Genomic DNA, 17,013 nt, shown 5'->3' with positions numbered 1-17,013 from the left:
CCTAGAGCACAAGCTCACCAGTAAACACAGATGCACATATCAGAAGCAATTAGAAAAGAAAGGCAGATGATACAACTGTCTGCTTAGGAAAGCCAAAAGAATCAACAGAAGAACTACTGGATTAAGACGCAACAACAGGCCAGGTGTGGTGGCTTACGGCTGTAATCCCAGCACTTTGGGAGGCTGAGGCGAGTGGATCACTTGAGGTCAGGAGTTCGAGACCAGCCTGGCCAACATGGTGAAACCCTGTCTGTACTAAAAATACAAAAAAAATAGCTGGGCATGGTGGCGCACACATGTAATCCCAGCTACTCAGGAGGCTGAGGCAGGAGAATCACTTGAACCTGGGAGGCGGAGGCTGCAGTGAGCCAAGATTGCGCCACTGCACTCCAGTCTGGCGAGAGTGAGATTCTGTCTCAAAATAAATAAATAAATAAATAAATAAATAAAATAAAATAAAATAAACCAGCGAGCAACCACTGTGACCAACAGACACACCCAAGTACACGCAACGTGTTCTTGGAAGAGGGGGACAGCTTTACTAAGCTGAAGTTGGAGGTGCCTAATCTTCCTAAACTAATGAAAGCATATATTTAACACAAGTCCAATTAAATTCTGAGACGTTAGTTTATTCTGCAAGAGTAGAATTCTTGCGTCATGAAGTGCTTTTAAAATTCATCCAGAAGAATAAGCAAATAAGATGGCTTAAAAGTTTTCAGAAAAGAACAATGATAGGAAACTAATAGTAAAAATAAAAAAGTGGAAGTAAAAAACACCACACACAAAAAAGCCCATAACCCAGACTACAAAAGGCATCACAGAGCAGGAGAGAAGCGTTCAATGAATAAGTGATCCTGGAACCACAGATGAATTATTCTGACAAAATAGATTCAGAGCCTCACCTTATACCACAAATTAAAGTAAGAGATAACATAAGAAATTAAGTAAAAAAAATGTATGATAAAACGCAAATCACCTCTCAAATCTCTGGACAGATTACCAAAAAAAGATTAGAGGCCTCAAGCACATAACAATTTAACACTTAGGCAAATCAGAAACCAAACCAAATATAATTAGTAGAACAAACTGAAAAAGAAACACTCATGCAAAAGTTGACAAATTGGCCGATGTCCTTAACATACAGCACGCACAAGCAAATCAGTAAGAACGCAGACTCCAGAAGCAAGAAGAACCCAGGGAAACCAAAGAACAGGCAGGTCAGAAAAGCCCAAAACACTCACACATGACGACAAGTACCATTTCACTGGTAATCAACGTTTTTGTTTTTCGTCCATCAAAATCAGCATGCCTTTACAACACTGGAGAAGGTGTGGGGTGAAGGGCCATTAAGGGCACGCAGTAGCCATAATGCCACCCCCTTTGTGCCAGCCACTGCGCTTCTGGAAACCCACCCCACAGCGGTCAACCAAAAGACAGCAAAGGCTTCTGGCACTAAGCTGGTCACAAACGCATTACTAATTATTGTGCACACGTGGAACCTACCATCTAAGCCTCCTTTCTAACGGGAAAACTCCCACTACTACATCTTGCCACCCTTCTTTAACTTACACAGTTTAGGAAAAGGATGATTTTTCAGAAACTAGCACTGCTCATTCAAAGTAACTTCATACTTCAATGAAAAATAAGCCTCCAACGCCAGCGGCCTCCAACAGGGCTTCCCTGCATTTGCCTGACACTTTTGTGTTAGGCAAGATGATGAAGTACTATCCTTCAGCGGACCGCAGGCCAGGCCTGTACATTCAGCTTTTAGCATGACTTCCAATCACAATTTCTGCGGTTTTTAAACACATAAACATTATCTGCCTACATGCTCTATGTCCAACCTGCATGACGATTAAATGCAGACTGCCAACGCAAAGGACGGAACTACTGAAATGAAGATGGCTGATAAGTATTTCTGGAAAATGAAAATTTGATCACAACACAGATCTCCAGCAAAGAGGGGCTACTCTGCCCTGATGTCATCAGCTCACACACTTGTGCACACATGCATGTGTAACAGCCACAAATCTTCATTATTTCCACACACTGTTCATTCCCAGACACAGCAAGTCTGTTTTCCAGCCATAAGAGTTCTTTCCTACTAGACATTGGGATTAAGACAAAAAAAAAAAAACCACTAATATCCATATTTTCAGCTACATATATAAGTTTTGCAGTACCTTCCACTGAATTTTTGGATCGCCGTTTTGATGTTTTTGTTGTCAATGACTTGGATGCTCTAGTGGAAATCTCAGTCTTAAAGAAAAAAGAATGAAAAGAAATTAATGGATGCATTACACAGCAATATCATAAGCAGGCTTACTTTTCAAGCTCTTCTTGAGGAAGAATAAGTATGAAATCCAGCAATAGTGCCCATATGCTTTAAAAACTCAATACCACTAAGGACTCAAGACCTGAGACTGTGAATTACACGGAGGCCAAAACCCTTTTCACACTGTATTTAGAATTCCATCGTTCTGTACAGCCCTAAAAAGGTCAACAATCTGCTCACCACACTTTGAGAAACACTGTCTTATCGGATGTGCGCATGAGGACTCCCCTTCTGCTGCTATATACTTAACTGCTTACATGCACTTGTAAGCAACCCTGAAGGTAAAAATTTACATGTATTTAAACAGAACACAAATCAAAGGAAACAGCACATCCTATTCCTCCCTCCACTGGCACAGTTCCAGTCTCACCACCTCTCTCCCCTAACTGGCCTCCCAGCCTCTACTCTATGCCTAACCCATCTCCCGTGCAGCCTCCTGAATACCTCTTGAAATGCGAATTGGATTACGAAAGTTGGCTTCAGCCTCTCAGTGGCCCCTACTGCTTGGGATGAGTGTAACCTCCACAAGATGGCCCACGTGGAGACGATGAGCTTCTACCATACCCAGCCCCAGGAAATGCATCGTGGAGTCCTGAACAGGCCAACCAGAGGTTGGAGGGGTCCCTCCCACTGGCCCCGTCTGCCTGGTGACTTACGCCTCTTCCAGACTCATGCTGAGTGCCACCTCCCCCTTCTCCCCAAAACGACAACCCTATCACACCACACATCACACTTGTCATATAAAGGCATAAGTAAACCCAGGAGTGCCCCACAGAAAATCAGAGAATACACATACCCATCTATTTCACCAGGAGGTAAAGTATTTAACTCATTACTTTTACAACCAAATAAAATGGACCTATTACAGATAGTCCCAGACCATGTCCTCCTTCCATGCCTCAGTGGACCAGGGGAGCACACAGCATTCACTATTTCAACACAGCTACAAATTGACATCTCTTAAAGTTATTTTTTAAAGTTTACCTCTGTTTCAGCCTTGGAGTCTTTAAAAGTTCCATCAGACAACTCTTTAGACATCTCCCCTGAGCTTGCTGACTATTAAAAAAAAAAAATCAAACTTTTAGAATTATTCCAATCCGTAATATCTAAAAATATGCCAAGATATTTTCTATAACACTGACCAAAAGTGAAATCATTCTTCCCATGAGAACACCACATCGCCAGTCCAGCTCTGATTGCCACAACTGTTACTGCTGCCTGCATTCCCCAAGAGTCTTCCAAGCCAATGGCAGGGAGATCTCTTCCCATAAGAGCAGAGTAGGTGGGCAAGGACTTCAAATACTCCTGCCTCTCAGGAAGCTACACGGAACACGAATCCCTATGCCGCACTGAACTTCCTGGAAACACATCACAGTGAAACCCGGGGATCTGGAAGTGAGGGAGGGAATGAACAATATAAACCTCCAATACCCATGGAGAAACTGCTCCTAGCCGCCTCTGCTGATCACAGGCTAACTTTATTAATAGAATGGGGCAATTCTTTTTAAGCAAAGGCTTCAGACTTTAAGTGAGGAAGCACTCTCATAACATAAACTACATGAAAACTGTAAACACCATCTCATCTCACGCCTTAAATCACTTCTCTAGAAGACATATTTCAGAGTAGAAGGAGTAGAACAATTATCTCCATTGAGATTTTCTTCCAGGAAGACTGAAAAGCAAAGAATGCCTGTTCAATATTTCAACAATTCAATGTCCTCATAAGTTAATTATGAAGGTATCAGATTGTATCAGCAGTAATTACCCATGACTGCAAGCTGGGCACTGCACACGTGCTACCCATAAAAGAGGCAGCTAAGGGGGGGCCCAGGACCCCCACATGGCCAGTCTAACCTAGCACCTGGACTCTCTCAACTGCACTCTTAATTTTCCAAGTGTTTTCATATCTACTATTTCACCTCTTCTTCGCAAAAGCCCATGAGGTAGCCTGGGATCTCATCAGCCTCTCTACTAGACAGAAATAAAACGGGGAAGAGGATAAAGAATGACTGAGGCAGAACCAGGGTTAGAACTTGAGTCTCTTGCCTCCCCAGCATAGACGTGACTAAGGTACCTGGGAACAGGGGTTCCTTGGGAGGCGCCTCACAGCAGCTCACACCTGCCTGGCACTTTTTACCAGAGGAAAGGATGCAGCTGCCTCCCAGACCTATGCGGCTCAGTGAAGAAGCCCCCAGATAGTCCGCAGAAGAGCCTGGCAAGCAAAACCACCACACGAGATCCACGCAAATCTCATGGCAGCCAAGTAAGCACCAGCCTCGAGTAGGAAAAACTCACTTCACCGTGGTCTCAGACGCTTTTAAACAAAACCACCATTATACTTGGCTCTGATATGTTCCCAAATATCAGCCCTCTAAGAATTTCTTTTTATTGTTGTTGTTGTTATTGTTGTTTGAGATGGAGTCTCACTCTGTCACCCAGGCTGGAGTGCAGTGGCATGATGTCAGCTCACTGCAACCTCCACTTCCCGAGTTCAAACGATTCTCCTGCCTCAGCCTCCTGGGTAGCTGGGACTACAGGCATGCACCACCACACTCAGCTAATTTTTGTTTTTTTTTTTTGTTTTTTTTTTTAGTAGAGACAGGTTTTCATCACTGTGTTGGCCAGGATGGTCTCGATCTCTTGACCTCGTGATCCACCTGCCTCAGCCTCCCAAAGTGCTGGGATTACAAGTGTGAGCCACCATGCCCGGCCGAGCCTCTAAGAATTTCTTTGGAATGGTTTCTCTCTACTTAAAAAGCCAGTCACCTCATTAGCAGTTTTAGGGAACATAACATGGGGACCCTCAATCCGAAGGCCTTGAGAGCTGAGGAAGGTTAGCCCCTTCCTAGACTGCCTCATGCACAGCAAAATACACCCGAATATACTGGTGCCTCAGAAAAATCAGGTCCATGAAAAATACTTTTTCTTACACCTCTAAAAAGGAGCAAAAGATGGAGAATGTCTTTGTAATTTCTAAGACTCATAAGGAAAGCCAGGTTATGACACATATCATAGGGTACATTACTCCAGGATGTGCAGTGGAGGGGGAAAGAGTGACATTTTAAATAGTAAAACTCCAAAGTGCCTTGTAGAACACTACGTTCAATTACTAACAAAACCACAATCTTGCCCGATAGGCACCTCCCATCCCATTGTGACCCACAGATCGCAAAACGAGCTTGTACTGACCCCCACAGGAAAGCCTGGTTTACAGGATTCCCTCAGGGTCAGTCCTGTGGTGCCCACCCCCCTCCCCTGGGCAGGTACACCCTTGTGGGCAGTGCCACAAGACAAGAAGGCTGTCCCGGGAGGAAGAGGCCATGGCACCAGCTCAGGCCCTGCCCCTCACTGCCCGGCTGGATCAACTGGGCAGATCTGGATCCCTTCCCGACCTCAGTGTCCTCCTTCCTAGCAGCTGGAGACAAGATGATTTCCAACAGCTTCGCAGGATGCTTTATAATCTGACATCCCCCAAAGAATGGGTGTCTGGGAAAACGTCCCCAATACACATGGTGGGTCCAGAAAGAATTGACACATTTAGAAAACAGTTTGAAACCAATAGGATTTTCTGGCAAACCCTAAATTTACCTGAAAATTTAATTAAACGATAATTACAGTAAACTCAGGTCTTATTGTACTTAACTGCTAATGCCTAAAAGCCCTTGAAAGCAGCCCTAACCCTTAATAACTGAGCAACGTCCATGCTCCTAAAGACACCACATGCACAACTCAGACTGCGCATAAACACTGCTTGCAACGCTAAGGTGGAGGCTGCTCCAAAGCCTTCAGAGCAATACTGAGAGTGACACAAACGACACGCACGGGAGAAGCAACACATCTTAAAACACCTGCGAGACAAGGACAAGAGCAACTTGGCAAATCAGCTCAAACCCTGAAAAACGTTGATTTCTCTACATGCCTGGTGGGGAATCATTAAACCCTAAAAAGAGCAAGCATTTAATATTTCCCTGACTTCCCCCTTCAAATTATCTTCCACCACTCCCACATCAAAATTCCATAAAGGGAGACCTCAGAAACCACTATCAATTGATCAATTCCATCCAGTGTTTCACGATCAGAAAAGCCCATCACCCCTTGCCTGGATGCTCAATCCATTCCACCACCAAATATTTACTGCAAAGCTGCTATGTGTCAGACACTCTACCAAACTGGGCATCCAACAGTGAACATGAGTGAAATCTCTGGCTTTTGCTCTTAGGGAGCTTATAATCCAGCAGAATTCTCCCTGGACATGAAGCAGGAAATGGTTAAAAACTCACAGAATAATGCCTTAATAAATGATTGGCTGAACAATAAACTTCTATTAGGGGATGAACAAAAAAACCCAAAACACAACTGACAAGAAATAAGTATCTCTTTGGGTTTCTATTGAGAATCCAAGATTGTCATCATTTTAAATAGGCATAAAAGAGAACCAGTTTCCTAGTCATATTGTAAGAAAGATAAAAATCACGTTTGAGACCACCACAAACTCTTGCTAAGCAAAAGACGAGGTTTTCAGCAAGACTTTACCTTTTTCTCGGGTTTGTCATGCTCTCCATTCTTCTCCCTGTCCGGGTCCCGGGAGCGCTCCCCGTTTTTCACTCTCCGTCTGTCCCTGTCCCTCCCTTTGTCCCGGTCGCGCTCTCGGTCCCTGTCTCTCAGTCTCTCCTTCTCTTTCCCCCCCTCACTCTTTCTCTCTGTTTCCTTCTCGCGCTTGGAGTCTCTGTCCCGCTCCCTGTTGCCTCTGTCTTTCTGTCGCTCGCTGTCTGGCCTGGCCCGGGCTTTGGCTCTCTCTCTCTCCCCTTCTCTGTGTCTGTTTCCACCGTTCTCCTTGGCCTTCTCCTTGTCCTTGTCCTTTTCTCTTGGCTTGCTGTCTTCTTTCAATTCCTCCTTCTGTTTTCGATCTCTGCTTGTACTTCTCTCTTTTATTGCAGAGTCTCCTCTATCCTACGAAATAAAAATAAAGTCATTTATGAATGTTTTTACCTAAACTACAAAAAGACTCACTATTTCATTTTCGAAGATGTGCGACTTGGAATTCACCTCTGTATTTTTGTGAACTCTGGACTCTTCTTCTTGCACATTCTTATTATCCAGTTCCTGAGATCTTGAGGTCAGTGAGGCCCGGCCTTTCACTTCTCCCTTCTCTCCAGCTAAAACCCTCCGCACCGCATCGTCACTAGAGAGCTTGTCGTCCAAATGGAAGGAAATGAGGTGTTAGGTGAAATGAGATCCACACACGTAACAAATAGAATATCGCCATTCAAAGATAGCTTATGAGACAGATTCTCTGTCTACAGTGAAATTCAAAGGATAAAAGATTTTTTCAACATGTTATTATCACATACAAAGCACAGCATATCTTGATAACTATTACTTTCAGCACTTTGGTCACTAACAGTAGCGTCCACCCAAGCTAAATGAATCCTGGTTCAAGTCTACCCAAGCTGTCAAATGTGAATGTGTGTGTTCAAGGTCAATAAAGCTGACCCATGCAACTCTACTACAAATACGTTAAACTTCTAATGGGATTGTAGAATCCCAGCCATAAATGCCTTATGATTTTATCTAACCACCTCACACCCATTAGGATGGCTGCTCCTAAAAAAAAACACAAAACAACAAGCATTGGCAAGGATAAGGAGAAATTAAAACTCTCATGCACTGTTGATGGAAATGTAAAATGATGCAGCCATTATGGAAAACAGTATAACAGTTCCTCAAAAAATTAGGCACAGATTTACCATATGACTCAATAATTCCCCTTCTGGGTATTTATCCAAAAAAATGGAAAACGGGGTCTTGAAGAGATACTTGTATACCCATGTTCATAGCAGTATTATTCATAATAGCTAAAATGTGGGAGCAAACTGTACCATTGACAGTTGAGTGGATAAACAAAATATGATATATCCATTACAATGGAATATTATTCAGCCCTAAAAAGGGATGAAATTCTGATACATGCCACAACATGGATAAACCTTGAGAACATTATATTAAGTGAAATAAGCCAGTCAAAAAAAGGACAAACACTCTATGACCCCACTTATCCGAAGTCCCTACAGTAGTCAGATTCATAGAGACAGAAAGAAAGTAGAATGGAGGATGCCAGGGGCCGGGGTACGGGAGAAGAGGAAGTTAGTGTTTCATGGGGACAGAGTCTGTTTTGCAAGAAGAAGAGTCCTGGAGATGGAAGGTGGGGATGGCTGCACATGAATGAATTTACCAGCACTGAAGTGTACACTTCAACATGGTTAAGATGGCAAATTTTATGTTATATGGACTTTAACACAATAACAAAATTATGGGGAAAAAACCACTGATCTGATTCAAGCCCCATCAAATGCAAAAATTCCTTCTCCAGCATCCCTGACAGCCATCCAGAGTGTAGGACACCTCAGTCAGGAGTCCCACTCACTCACTCACTCATTCCACAAGCACACGCTGAGTGACTGCCGCGTGCTAGGCTCCATTTAGGCCAAAGACACAGCGTGTACTGGGGACACAGATAAACACAACAATTAAACAACAGCCTATAGGAAGCCTACAGGGGCACCTAAGTCAGCCTGGGAGGGAGGAGAGGCCCAGGCTCAAGGAAGCGCTCACAGACGCCACGTTGCTGCTGGGTGAGGCTGGAGGAGGAAGGCAGCTCAGGCACCAAGAAGCCAGCAGGCACCAGGGCAAGAGGCCGACGGGAGACAGCAGGCCAGGGCCGAATGCAGGGGTGCGTGGCGACTGGAATGGAGGGCTAAGGTATGGGAAACGAGAGAAGGATCTGAAGGCAGAGAAGTAGCAGCAGGTCTCCAGGAGCCTCACAAGCTGTGCCATGGAGCTGGCCCAGCCCCGAGGCTATTGGAAGCCGGAGAAGATTCAGCAGAGGAGACAGGAGCCAGATGTGCTTTTTAGAAAGATGAGAAACATAAAGGACCCGGGAAGGGGAGCTGGGGAGCCTAGGGACAGAGGCCAGTGTGCTGGCAAGGTCTGCTTCCAAGTCTCTAAGTTTGCATGCTGGACCTGCACTGAGGGGGCCTCCTAGGAGTCAGCCTGATACCACTATACACCTCCACGACCCACCGCTGTTGAGGGGGGTGAAACCTACCTGTTCCCATTTGGGTCACATTTAAGGTTAGCCTCCAGCCAACCACCCACTAGGTATGTGAAAAACTGTACGTATTATACTCTCAATACAAGTCCAACCTGCTCCTCCACGGAGGACTACTCAGCCTTCAAAAGAAGGAAGACCCTGGGGAAAGACCTTCTCCAACATTTGGGCAAACATGTCCCAGGCTGGACCTAACCAGAGAAGCCTGAGGCCTGACACCCAAGTTTCTAGCCCACAGTGAAAAGCTCAAGAAGGAAAAAATCTACTCCCCGTACAACTGAAACAGCAACCGAGAGAGAGAGAAAGGGTGACAGGCAAGCAGACACCAGAGGCTGGAGATGCAGGAAGAGAACAGACTCCCATAAGACCCAGCGAAGAAGAAAAGCAGCTCCTACAGCCACTGCAGCCCTGGCTGGAAGCAGCCACCTGTCCTCAAGGGAGCCTCAGAAAGGAGAAAGCCAGAGGGCATGGAAGCCTGGGCCTGCAGCCTCCAGCCTCCAGCCGGGCACAGTGTGCCTGCGGGGTTCTCGATTTTCTACTGAAAGCTTGCAGAACTTGCGTATTACATACCTTATTTATCATTCAGTATTAAATTACTCCTCCTGGGATGTGGAGAAATAGGAACACTTTTACACTGTTGGTGGGACTGTAAACTAGTTCAACCATTGTGGAAGTCAGTGTGGCGATTCCTCAGGGATCTCGAACTAGAAATACCATTTGACCCAGCCATCCCATTACTGGGTATATACCCAAAGGACTATAAATCATGCTGCTATAAAGACACATGCACACGTATGTTTATTGCGGCACTATTCACAATAGCAAAGAGTTGGAACCAACCCAAATGTCCAACAACGATAGACTGGATTAAGAAAATGTGGCACATATACACCATGGAATACTATGCAGCCATAAAAAATGATGAGTTCGTGTCCTTTGTAGGGACATGGATGAAACTGGAAAACATCATTCTCAGTAAACTATCGCAAGGACAAAAAACCAAACACCGCATGTTCTCACTCATAGGTGGGAATTGAACAATGAGAACTCATGGACACAGGAAGGGGAACATCACACTCCGGGGACTGTTGTGGGGTGGGGGGAGGGGGGAGGGACAGCATTAGGAGATACACCTAATGCTAAATGACGAGTTAATGGGTGCAGGAAATCAACATGGCACATGGATACATATGTAACAAACCTGCACATTGTGCACATGTACCCTAAAACCCTAAAGTATAATAAAAATAAAAAATAAAAAATAAAATAAAAAATAAAAAATAATAAAAAAAAAAAAATAAATTACTCCTCCTGTATCTCTGGGGCTCCAGAAGGGGTGGGATCAGATTCAAAGCAGTGTTTGACAGACGCCACTGAAACTCCTTCCCTAAACCGCCCGCACATGTGAGTCCCTCACCCCCGACTACTTTTTACTCAAGTACTAAGTAAGTTCAAAATGCCAGGATGGCAGTAGTACCTTGTTGAGACAGCATTTTCCAATTATCTGGAGCAGCTCATTTGTTCTTTCAGGCTCATGCCCCGCCACGATTCGGGCTGGTTTGGCCAACAGTGGCTCTCCCGACACCATTACAACCACGTCTATGGCCTTTTGTAGGAAGCTAATTTTTGCATCTTTATCCTGAAACATTTCCATTGAAAATGCAAATATTACAATACTTTGAAGAGTGTGCATTATCTTCAGTATGTTCAACAGGCATAGGATAGTTTCTGTTTACATACAGAGCTGTTTTTAGATATATAACCAATCTAGAAATACTGACCTTTTACTGACAAAACAAAAACAATTCATTAAAGCCGTTAATTTAGTTGATGGGCTAGCATTAACCTTTGAAATACTAATCCCATTTTTCAGTGAATAAAACTAGCATGACATCCAGTTGCCACAATGAGAAAATGAAATGAGAAAGGGTAGATATATCAATTTATGAATTCACTGACCTTGTATTCCAACCACATGCAACAGAGAAATGACACACGCCACACTACCAGGCCTACAAAAAATCCCATCCGTTAAGGCGAGGAGTCAACAGGAGAAGCCCGACTCAAACCCACCTTCACATTATCAGACTTCATCTCGGCGTCTGTGTAGAGGCCCTTCATGAAACCAGTCATTCTAATCACCTTCAAGAGAGAAAGAAAGGCCACCATGTCACCTCACAGGCAGCCTCACAGACAGCCTCATCAGCCTCATCCACTCAACTCCACATTGGGAGATGTCAGAATTGACTAGCAGCCCAGATTTGAATCATCCACTTACTCAAGAAATATTTGATGTCTACTACACGTGCTGTGCAGGGCAGAAGCCAGCCAGATCCTCTCAGAACTTCGTCTGGCTGTGTGGACAGACGGGTAAAGATGACACCATGCAGGTACTAAGGAAGCACTCAGGCTTCTACCTAATCCACAATCCAGGAGGGGGCAGGAGTGGCAGGGAACCCCTCCTGGAGGAATCATACCTAGATGGGGACCAGGCTTACAGAAGAGTTGGGCAAGGGGACATTTCGGATGCACACGCCGGACATAAAAAAGTCCAACATGGCTGGGCGTGGTGACTCACACCTGTAATCCCAGCACTTTGGGAGGCTGAGGTGGACAGATCGTGAGGTCAGGAGACCGAGACCATCCTGGCCAACATGGTGAAACCCCGTCTCCACTAAAAATACAAAAATTAGCTGGGTGTGGTAGCGCACGCCTATAGTCCCAGCTACTCGGGAAGCTGAGGCAGGAGAATCACTTGAAGCGGGAAGAAGAGACTGCAGGGAGCTGAGTTCGTACCACTGCACTCCAGCCTGGCGACAGAGCCAGACTCCATCTCAAAAAAAAGAAAAAAAAAAAAAAAAGTCCACACAAGGTCCAGGACCCACAGAGTCCTGTGCAAGAGATCAAAAGAAATGTAGGACGGCAGGAGCCTGAGGCCAGAGAGACACTCGGGGCCTGGTGCAGAGGCCCTGTGAAGCCACTCAGGGACATGAACTGAGCCGAAGGACCACAAGGAGGACCTGGAACGGCATTTTACAAGAGTCCTTCAGGTGCAATGGAGGGAATCGATTCCAAAAAGAAAAGGAACTTTGGTTGGGCACAGTGGCTTACACCTGTAATCCCAGCACTTTGGGAGGCCGAGGCGGGTGGATCACTTGAGGTCAGGCGTTCAAGACCAGCCTGGCCAACATGGTGAAACCCTGTCTCTACTAAAAATACAAAAATTAGCCAAGTGTGGTGGTGGGTGCCTGTAATCCCAGCTACTCAGGAGGCTGAGGCAACAGAATTGCTTGAATCCGGGAGGCGGAGGTTGGAGTGAGTCGGAATCGCACCACAGGACTCCAGCCTGGGCAACAGCGTGAGACTCTGTCTCAAAAAAAAAGAAAAAAAGAAAGAAAGAGAAGAAAAACGGAATTTCTCAGCCTAGTTTTCTAAGACCAGAAGTTCTGCAAGGGTCTTTCTCCTCACCACGTGTCATTACTCACTTCTTAAGATGGTGGCAGGCTCCACACCTCATTGCTTTGGTTCACTCCCCAATCATACCTTCCCTCAGGTAACCTGTACCTCCTAATTAGCCCTAAAACCAGCTTTTAGGGCAATTATTTTTTCTGTTCCTCTCAACCCCCACACCCAGCCAGGGTCCTGGGTTGTCTCAGACTGAAGTTTTTTGGTTACTGTAAAATCAATACAATTTGTAGCAACAAGCATTTTGAACAGCCGGGACCCTTACCAGCAAGCTGCATGGTATGTGGTAAGGACAGGTATGCCCATAGCCACATGTTCTAGGTCAGCTAATAAAGCATATTTATTACGGGGAGACGTGTTTTAAAAACAAGACAGTCCCACCCTAATGCCAGCCTCCTCTGAACTCAAGCCACAACTCCTTAATTTGCATCAAGTTACGTATTAATGAATCTAGGAGTTTTCATTCCACACCACACTATGTAAGAGGTGTGCTACTGTTTTTCTTGAGATGACAGGTAGGATATTAAGAGCATCCTGCATTTAACATTCCTGGAACATTTTCATTTTGTCCCTGTTGAGGTTTTCCCAGGATGCTGGCAGTTAAAACTGTGAGCAACAGGCTGGGTGCAGTAGCTCACACCTGTAATCCCGGCACTTTGGGAGGCCGAGGCAGGCAGATCACCTGAGGTCAGGAGTTCGAGATCAGCCCGGCCAACATGGCGAAACCCCATCTCTACTAAAAATACAAAAATTAGCTGGGCGTGGTGGCATGTGCCTGTAGTCCCAGCTACTCAGGAGGCTGAAACAGGAGAATTGCTTGAACCCGGGAGGCATAAGTTGCAGTGAGTGGAGATTGTGCCACTGCACTCCAGCCTGGGTGACAGAGCAAGACTCCCTCTAAAAAAAAAAAAAAAAAAATTGTGAGCAATAACTGTAAGTGACAAGAGACACTAACGTCACAGGATCCACACTTAGCTTAATGAAACGGGGTGTTTAGTTTAGCTACAGCTAAAATACTAATATAGTGATGTATGTATAATATTCAGGACAGTAAAGCATTTTCATAAGAGGTGCTCCACCTATTATCTGAAAATCCTTTCCAATATGTCAGTCATTCTAACATCTTTATCAAGTAGGTGATAATTTATTTATCTTTACACAGGGAGAGAAATCAACTTTGGTATCAGATGAGGAAGTCTATGGGAGAAGAGCAGACCAGTCGTTCCTAATTGGGAACACGCAACTCGTTCCACACGCCCTATCTACCTGGCCAGGAAGGCAATCCTTTTTTTTTTTTTTTTTTTTTTTGAGACAGGGTCTTACTCTGTCACCACGGCTCACTGCATCCTCAACCTTCCCAGCTCAAGCAATCTTCCCTACTCGGCCTCCTGAGTAGCTGGGATTACAGGTGCACCACCACACTCAGCTAATTTTTGTATTTTCAGTAGAGATGGAGTTTTACCATGTTGGCCAGGCTGGTCTTGAACACCTGGGCTCAAGTGATCTGCCTGCCTTGGCCTCCCAGAGTGCTGGGATTACAGGCGTGAGCCACAGCACCCAGCCCATGTTCCTCCTCCTCTCCCATTAGGATGCCTCTGACCAACTATGCGTTAGTGACTGGACAGCCACCGTGAGCTGAGCGCCACCACTGCCCCACAAGGATAAGGCACACTCCCTGCGCCTCCCTCCTAGGGCTCTGCATTTCAGTGGGGCAGACATGACTGGGAGAATAAAGGCTTTGGCAGCCACAGCTGGGCTGTGCTCACACTGGCTCTTGTTCCCTCTGGGTCAGAGGACGGGTACCTGCTTACTTCACGGGACGGTGGTGATGCGGCACACTGTCCCGCTCCCACCGGGCTATCCACACATCAGGTCCCCTCCCCACACACTGTCCAGGACAGGCTGTAAGTGCTGCACCAGCTGGGAGGACATGACCAGGGCTGGCGGTGCCTTGGGATGTGGGTGGATTCGACAGCATTTTTAGGCACTGTTTTAACACAGAGGCACACGCTCCAGGAGACCACACGTTATAAGCTAAAGTAGGAGGGCAGAACCAGTAAAGCAAAGTCTGTGCAAGAATAAGGCACCCAACCTGTTGAAAAGAGTGAGAAACAGAGCTTGAGGACCATCACCAGGTGAGGTCATGAGGCCCTGGAAGTCTGCAAGTCCAACCTGAATCCTAAATCCCAAAACACACCTCTGAGTTCCCACGTGCCCTTGGGTCCATCATGGAAATGGGTGCTGCGCCCGCTGCAGTGACGCTACTGAGAGTTACCAGGGAGTTACCACGAGCTTGACAGGTCCCACTCAACAGGGGATGTTTGTTGTGCAATTTCCACGTACCTTACCCAGTGCAGATCACCAGAGCCATGCTAATAAGCAAGCCAGGTCTCCGTCACTGAGGAGCACACCATCCGCAAGTGGGGAAAAGCTACAGAGACCACCAATCTCAATTTAGGGCAGGGTGTGCAGCTCTGTTAGTTTTTCCTGCCAAGTCTCCCTACAACCACCTCCACTAAATTCACCCACAGGCATTTATTAAGCACCCAAAATGTGGTATGGAGGGAAACTTTGGGGCAAAAGGGTTGTATAAAAAATATTATTTCCATTCTCCCAGGATTTAGGGAGTGCCTTCCACGTGCTACGTGCTTCAGGGCAAGCCAGAGGGGTTCTGCAGGGTTAGACGAGGCAGGAGTCACAGAAGCAGCTCTGCCAGGAATGGAAGATGCACTCTAAGGAGATACATGGGCAGGCAGGGAAGAAGTAAGAATGCTCCCCGAGGGCCCGCAGCCTTCCTGTAAGCTGCAGCCCGGAGCCGGGGGAAGGGCAGGACCTCCTCAAGGAGGGCGCCGCGGAATTGGGCCTACAGGCGGGGCTCCCGGGCAGGGGCCGCACAGAGCTCTCGCCCCGACCCCGGAACTGACCCCGGCCTCCGACCCGCACCCTGCGCCCGGCCCACACCCGGCCCTGAACTGGTCCCCGACCTGCACCCCGAGCCCGGCCCACACCCAGTCCACACTCGGCCCTAACCCGGCCCCCGACCTGCACCCCGAGCCCGGCCCACACCCAGTCCACACTCGGCCCTAACCCGGCCCCCGACCTGCACCCCGAGCCCGGCCCACACCCGGCCCTGGCCCCGACTCCGGCCCAGCCCCGGCCCCCGACCCGCAGCTAAGCCCGAGCCCGGCTCGCACCCTGCGCCACCCGGCCCGGGCCCTGACCTCGGGGCCCACCGGAATCCCAACCCGCACCTGGCCGGGCCCGGCCCCCGGCGCCCACCTCCGTGATGATGTCGTGCAGGTAGCGGAACGGGGGCTTGCTCAGCAGCTTCTCTGTCAGCGGCGGCCTCCGAATCACCTTCCCCAGCGCCTCCTGCGTCCGCCTCACCACCGCCGCGTTCATGACGGTGTCCGCTGCCCGCTGGCCGCCCGCGCCCCTCAGCCGGCTCAGCCGAGCCTAAGCCCGGGTCCCTGGCCGCCGCCGGCCCCGCCGCCGCCCGGTCCCTTCAGGACGCGCCGCTCCGGTTTCCATCCCACAGTGCACCGGAGCCCACCACAGCGCCTGCGCGGCTGCCGCAGGGCGTTAGGTCACTAAGGCTGCGCGGCCTTAGCAACGGACGCGCCGCGGCGCCCCGCCCCTGCCCGCCGTACCGCCTCCGCGCAGGCAGGACTCGGGGTTCCGCGGGAGGGATTTGCGGGAGGACGGCTGTGCCCGCGCAGGCGGGGCCCGGCGGGGCGGGGGAAGGGGATCTGGGATCGGGCGCCTGGCCCCTCCTCTGCCGACCGACGGCCTCGGGAAGCGGGTGTTCGCTCGCGATAGAGGCTACTGCCTGAGGACTGATTAAGAACAAGGTAACCTCCAAGGTCTGTGCCGCCTGCTTCCCAAATCTCAAGGGCTTTCGCAGGCACTGGTTCATCGGAGGGGACGGCACTAAGTTATCCCACAACACGCGAAATAGGAAATACGCTGCCCTGGCTGGTACTTAATAAGGCTTCTTGGGCAAGTCACTTGTTTTCTCTGAGACTCCACTTCTGTTCCTACAAAGCAGGGCTAGTGTGCCCGCTGCCTAACCCACCTCCCAGGAAGGTAAATGGTGACTAAATGC

General features: G+C 47.7%; 1 protein-coding gene across 12 annotated transcripts in view; it reads right to left on the bottom strand.

Annotated features, from left to right (window-relative positions):
- TRAF3IP1 (TRAF3 interacting protein 1) overlaps positions 1 to 16,455 on the bottom strand; it is an 80,227-nt gene extending 63,772 nt beyond the window's left edge. For 3 of the 12 annotated variants that reach the window (XM_055291134.2, XM_055291128.2, XM_055291130.2), the window contains exons 1-7: positions 16,188 to 16,453; positions 11,517 to 11,585; positions 10,921 to 11,082; positions 7,382 to 7,525; positions 6,869 to 7,285; positions 3,320 to 3,391; positions 2,184 to 2,259 (exon numbers count right to left, since the gene is read on the bottom strand). In XM_055291134.2, the coding sequence (XP_055147109.1) occupies positions 2,184 to 2,259; positions 3,320 to 3,391; positions 6,869 to 7,285; positions 7,382 to 7,525; positions 10,921 to 11,082; positions 11,517 to 11,585; positions 16,188 to 16,310 (1,063 nt within the window). In that variant the 5' untranslated portion in view covers positions 16,311 to 16,453. Of the gene's footprint in view, positions 1 to 2,183; positions 2,260 to 3,319; positions 3,392 to 6,868; positions 7,286 to 7,381; positions 7,526 to 10,920; positions 11,083 to 11,516; positions 11,586 to 16,187 lie in introns of all 12 variants that reach the window. The other 9 variants (XM_055291133.2, XM_055291136.2, XM_063645812.1 and 6 more) reach the window with 6 other exon arrangements.
- Positions 16,456 to 17,013: the final 558 nt, after the last annotated feature.

Source organism: Symphalangus syndactylus, chromosome 8 (genome assembly GCF_028878055.3).
Source record: "Symphalangus syndactylus isolate Jambi chromosome 8, NHGRI_mSymSyn1-v2.1_pri, whole genome shotgun sequence".
In the NCBI taxonomy this organism is placed as follows: Eukaryota; Metazoa; Chordata; class Mammalia; order Primates; family Hylobatidae; genus Symphalangus; species Symphalangus syndactylus.
The sequence above is the reverse complement of the archived record's forward strand: the minus strand, read 5'-3'. Positions and strand labels throughout refer to the sequence as shown.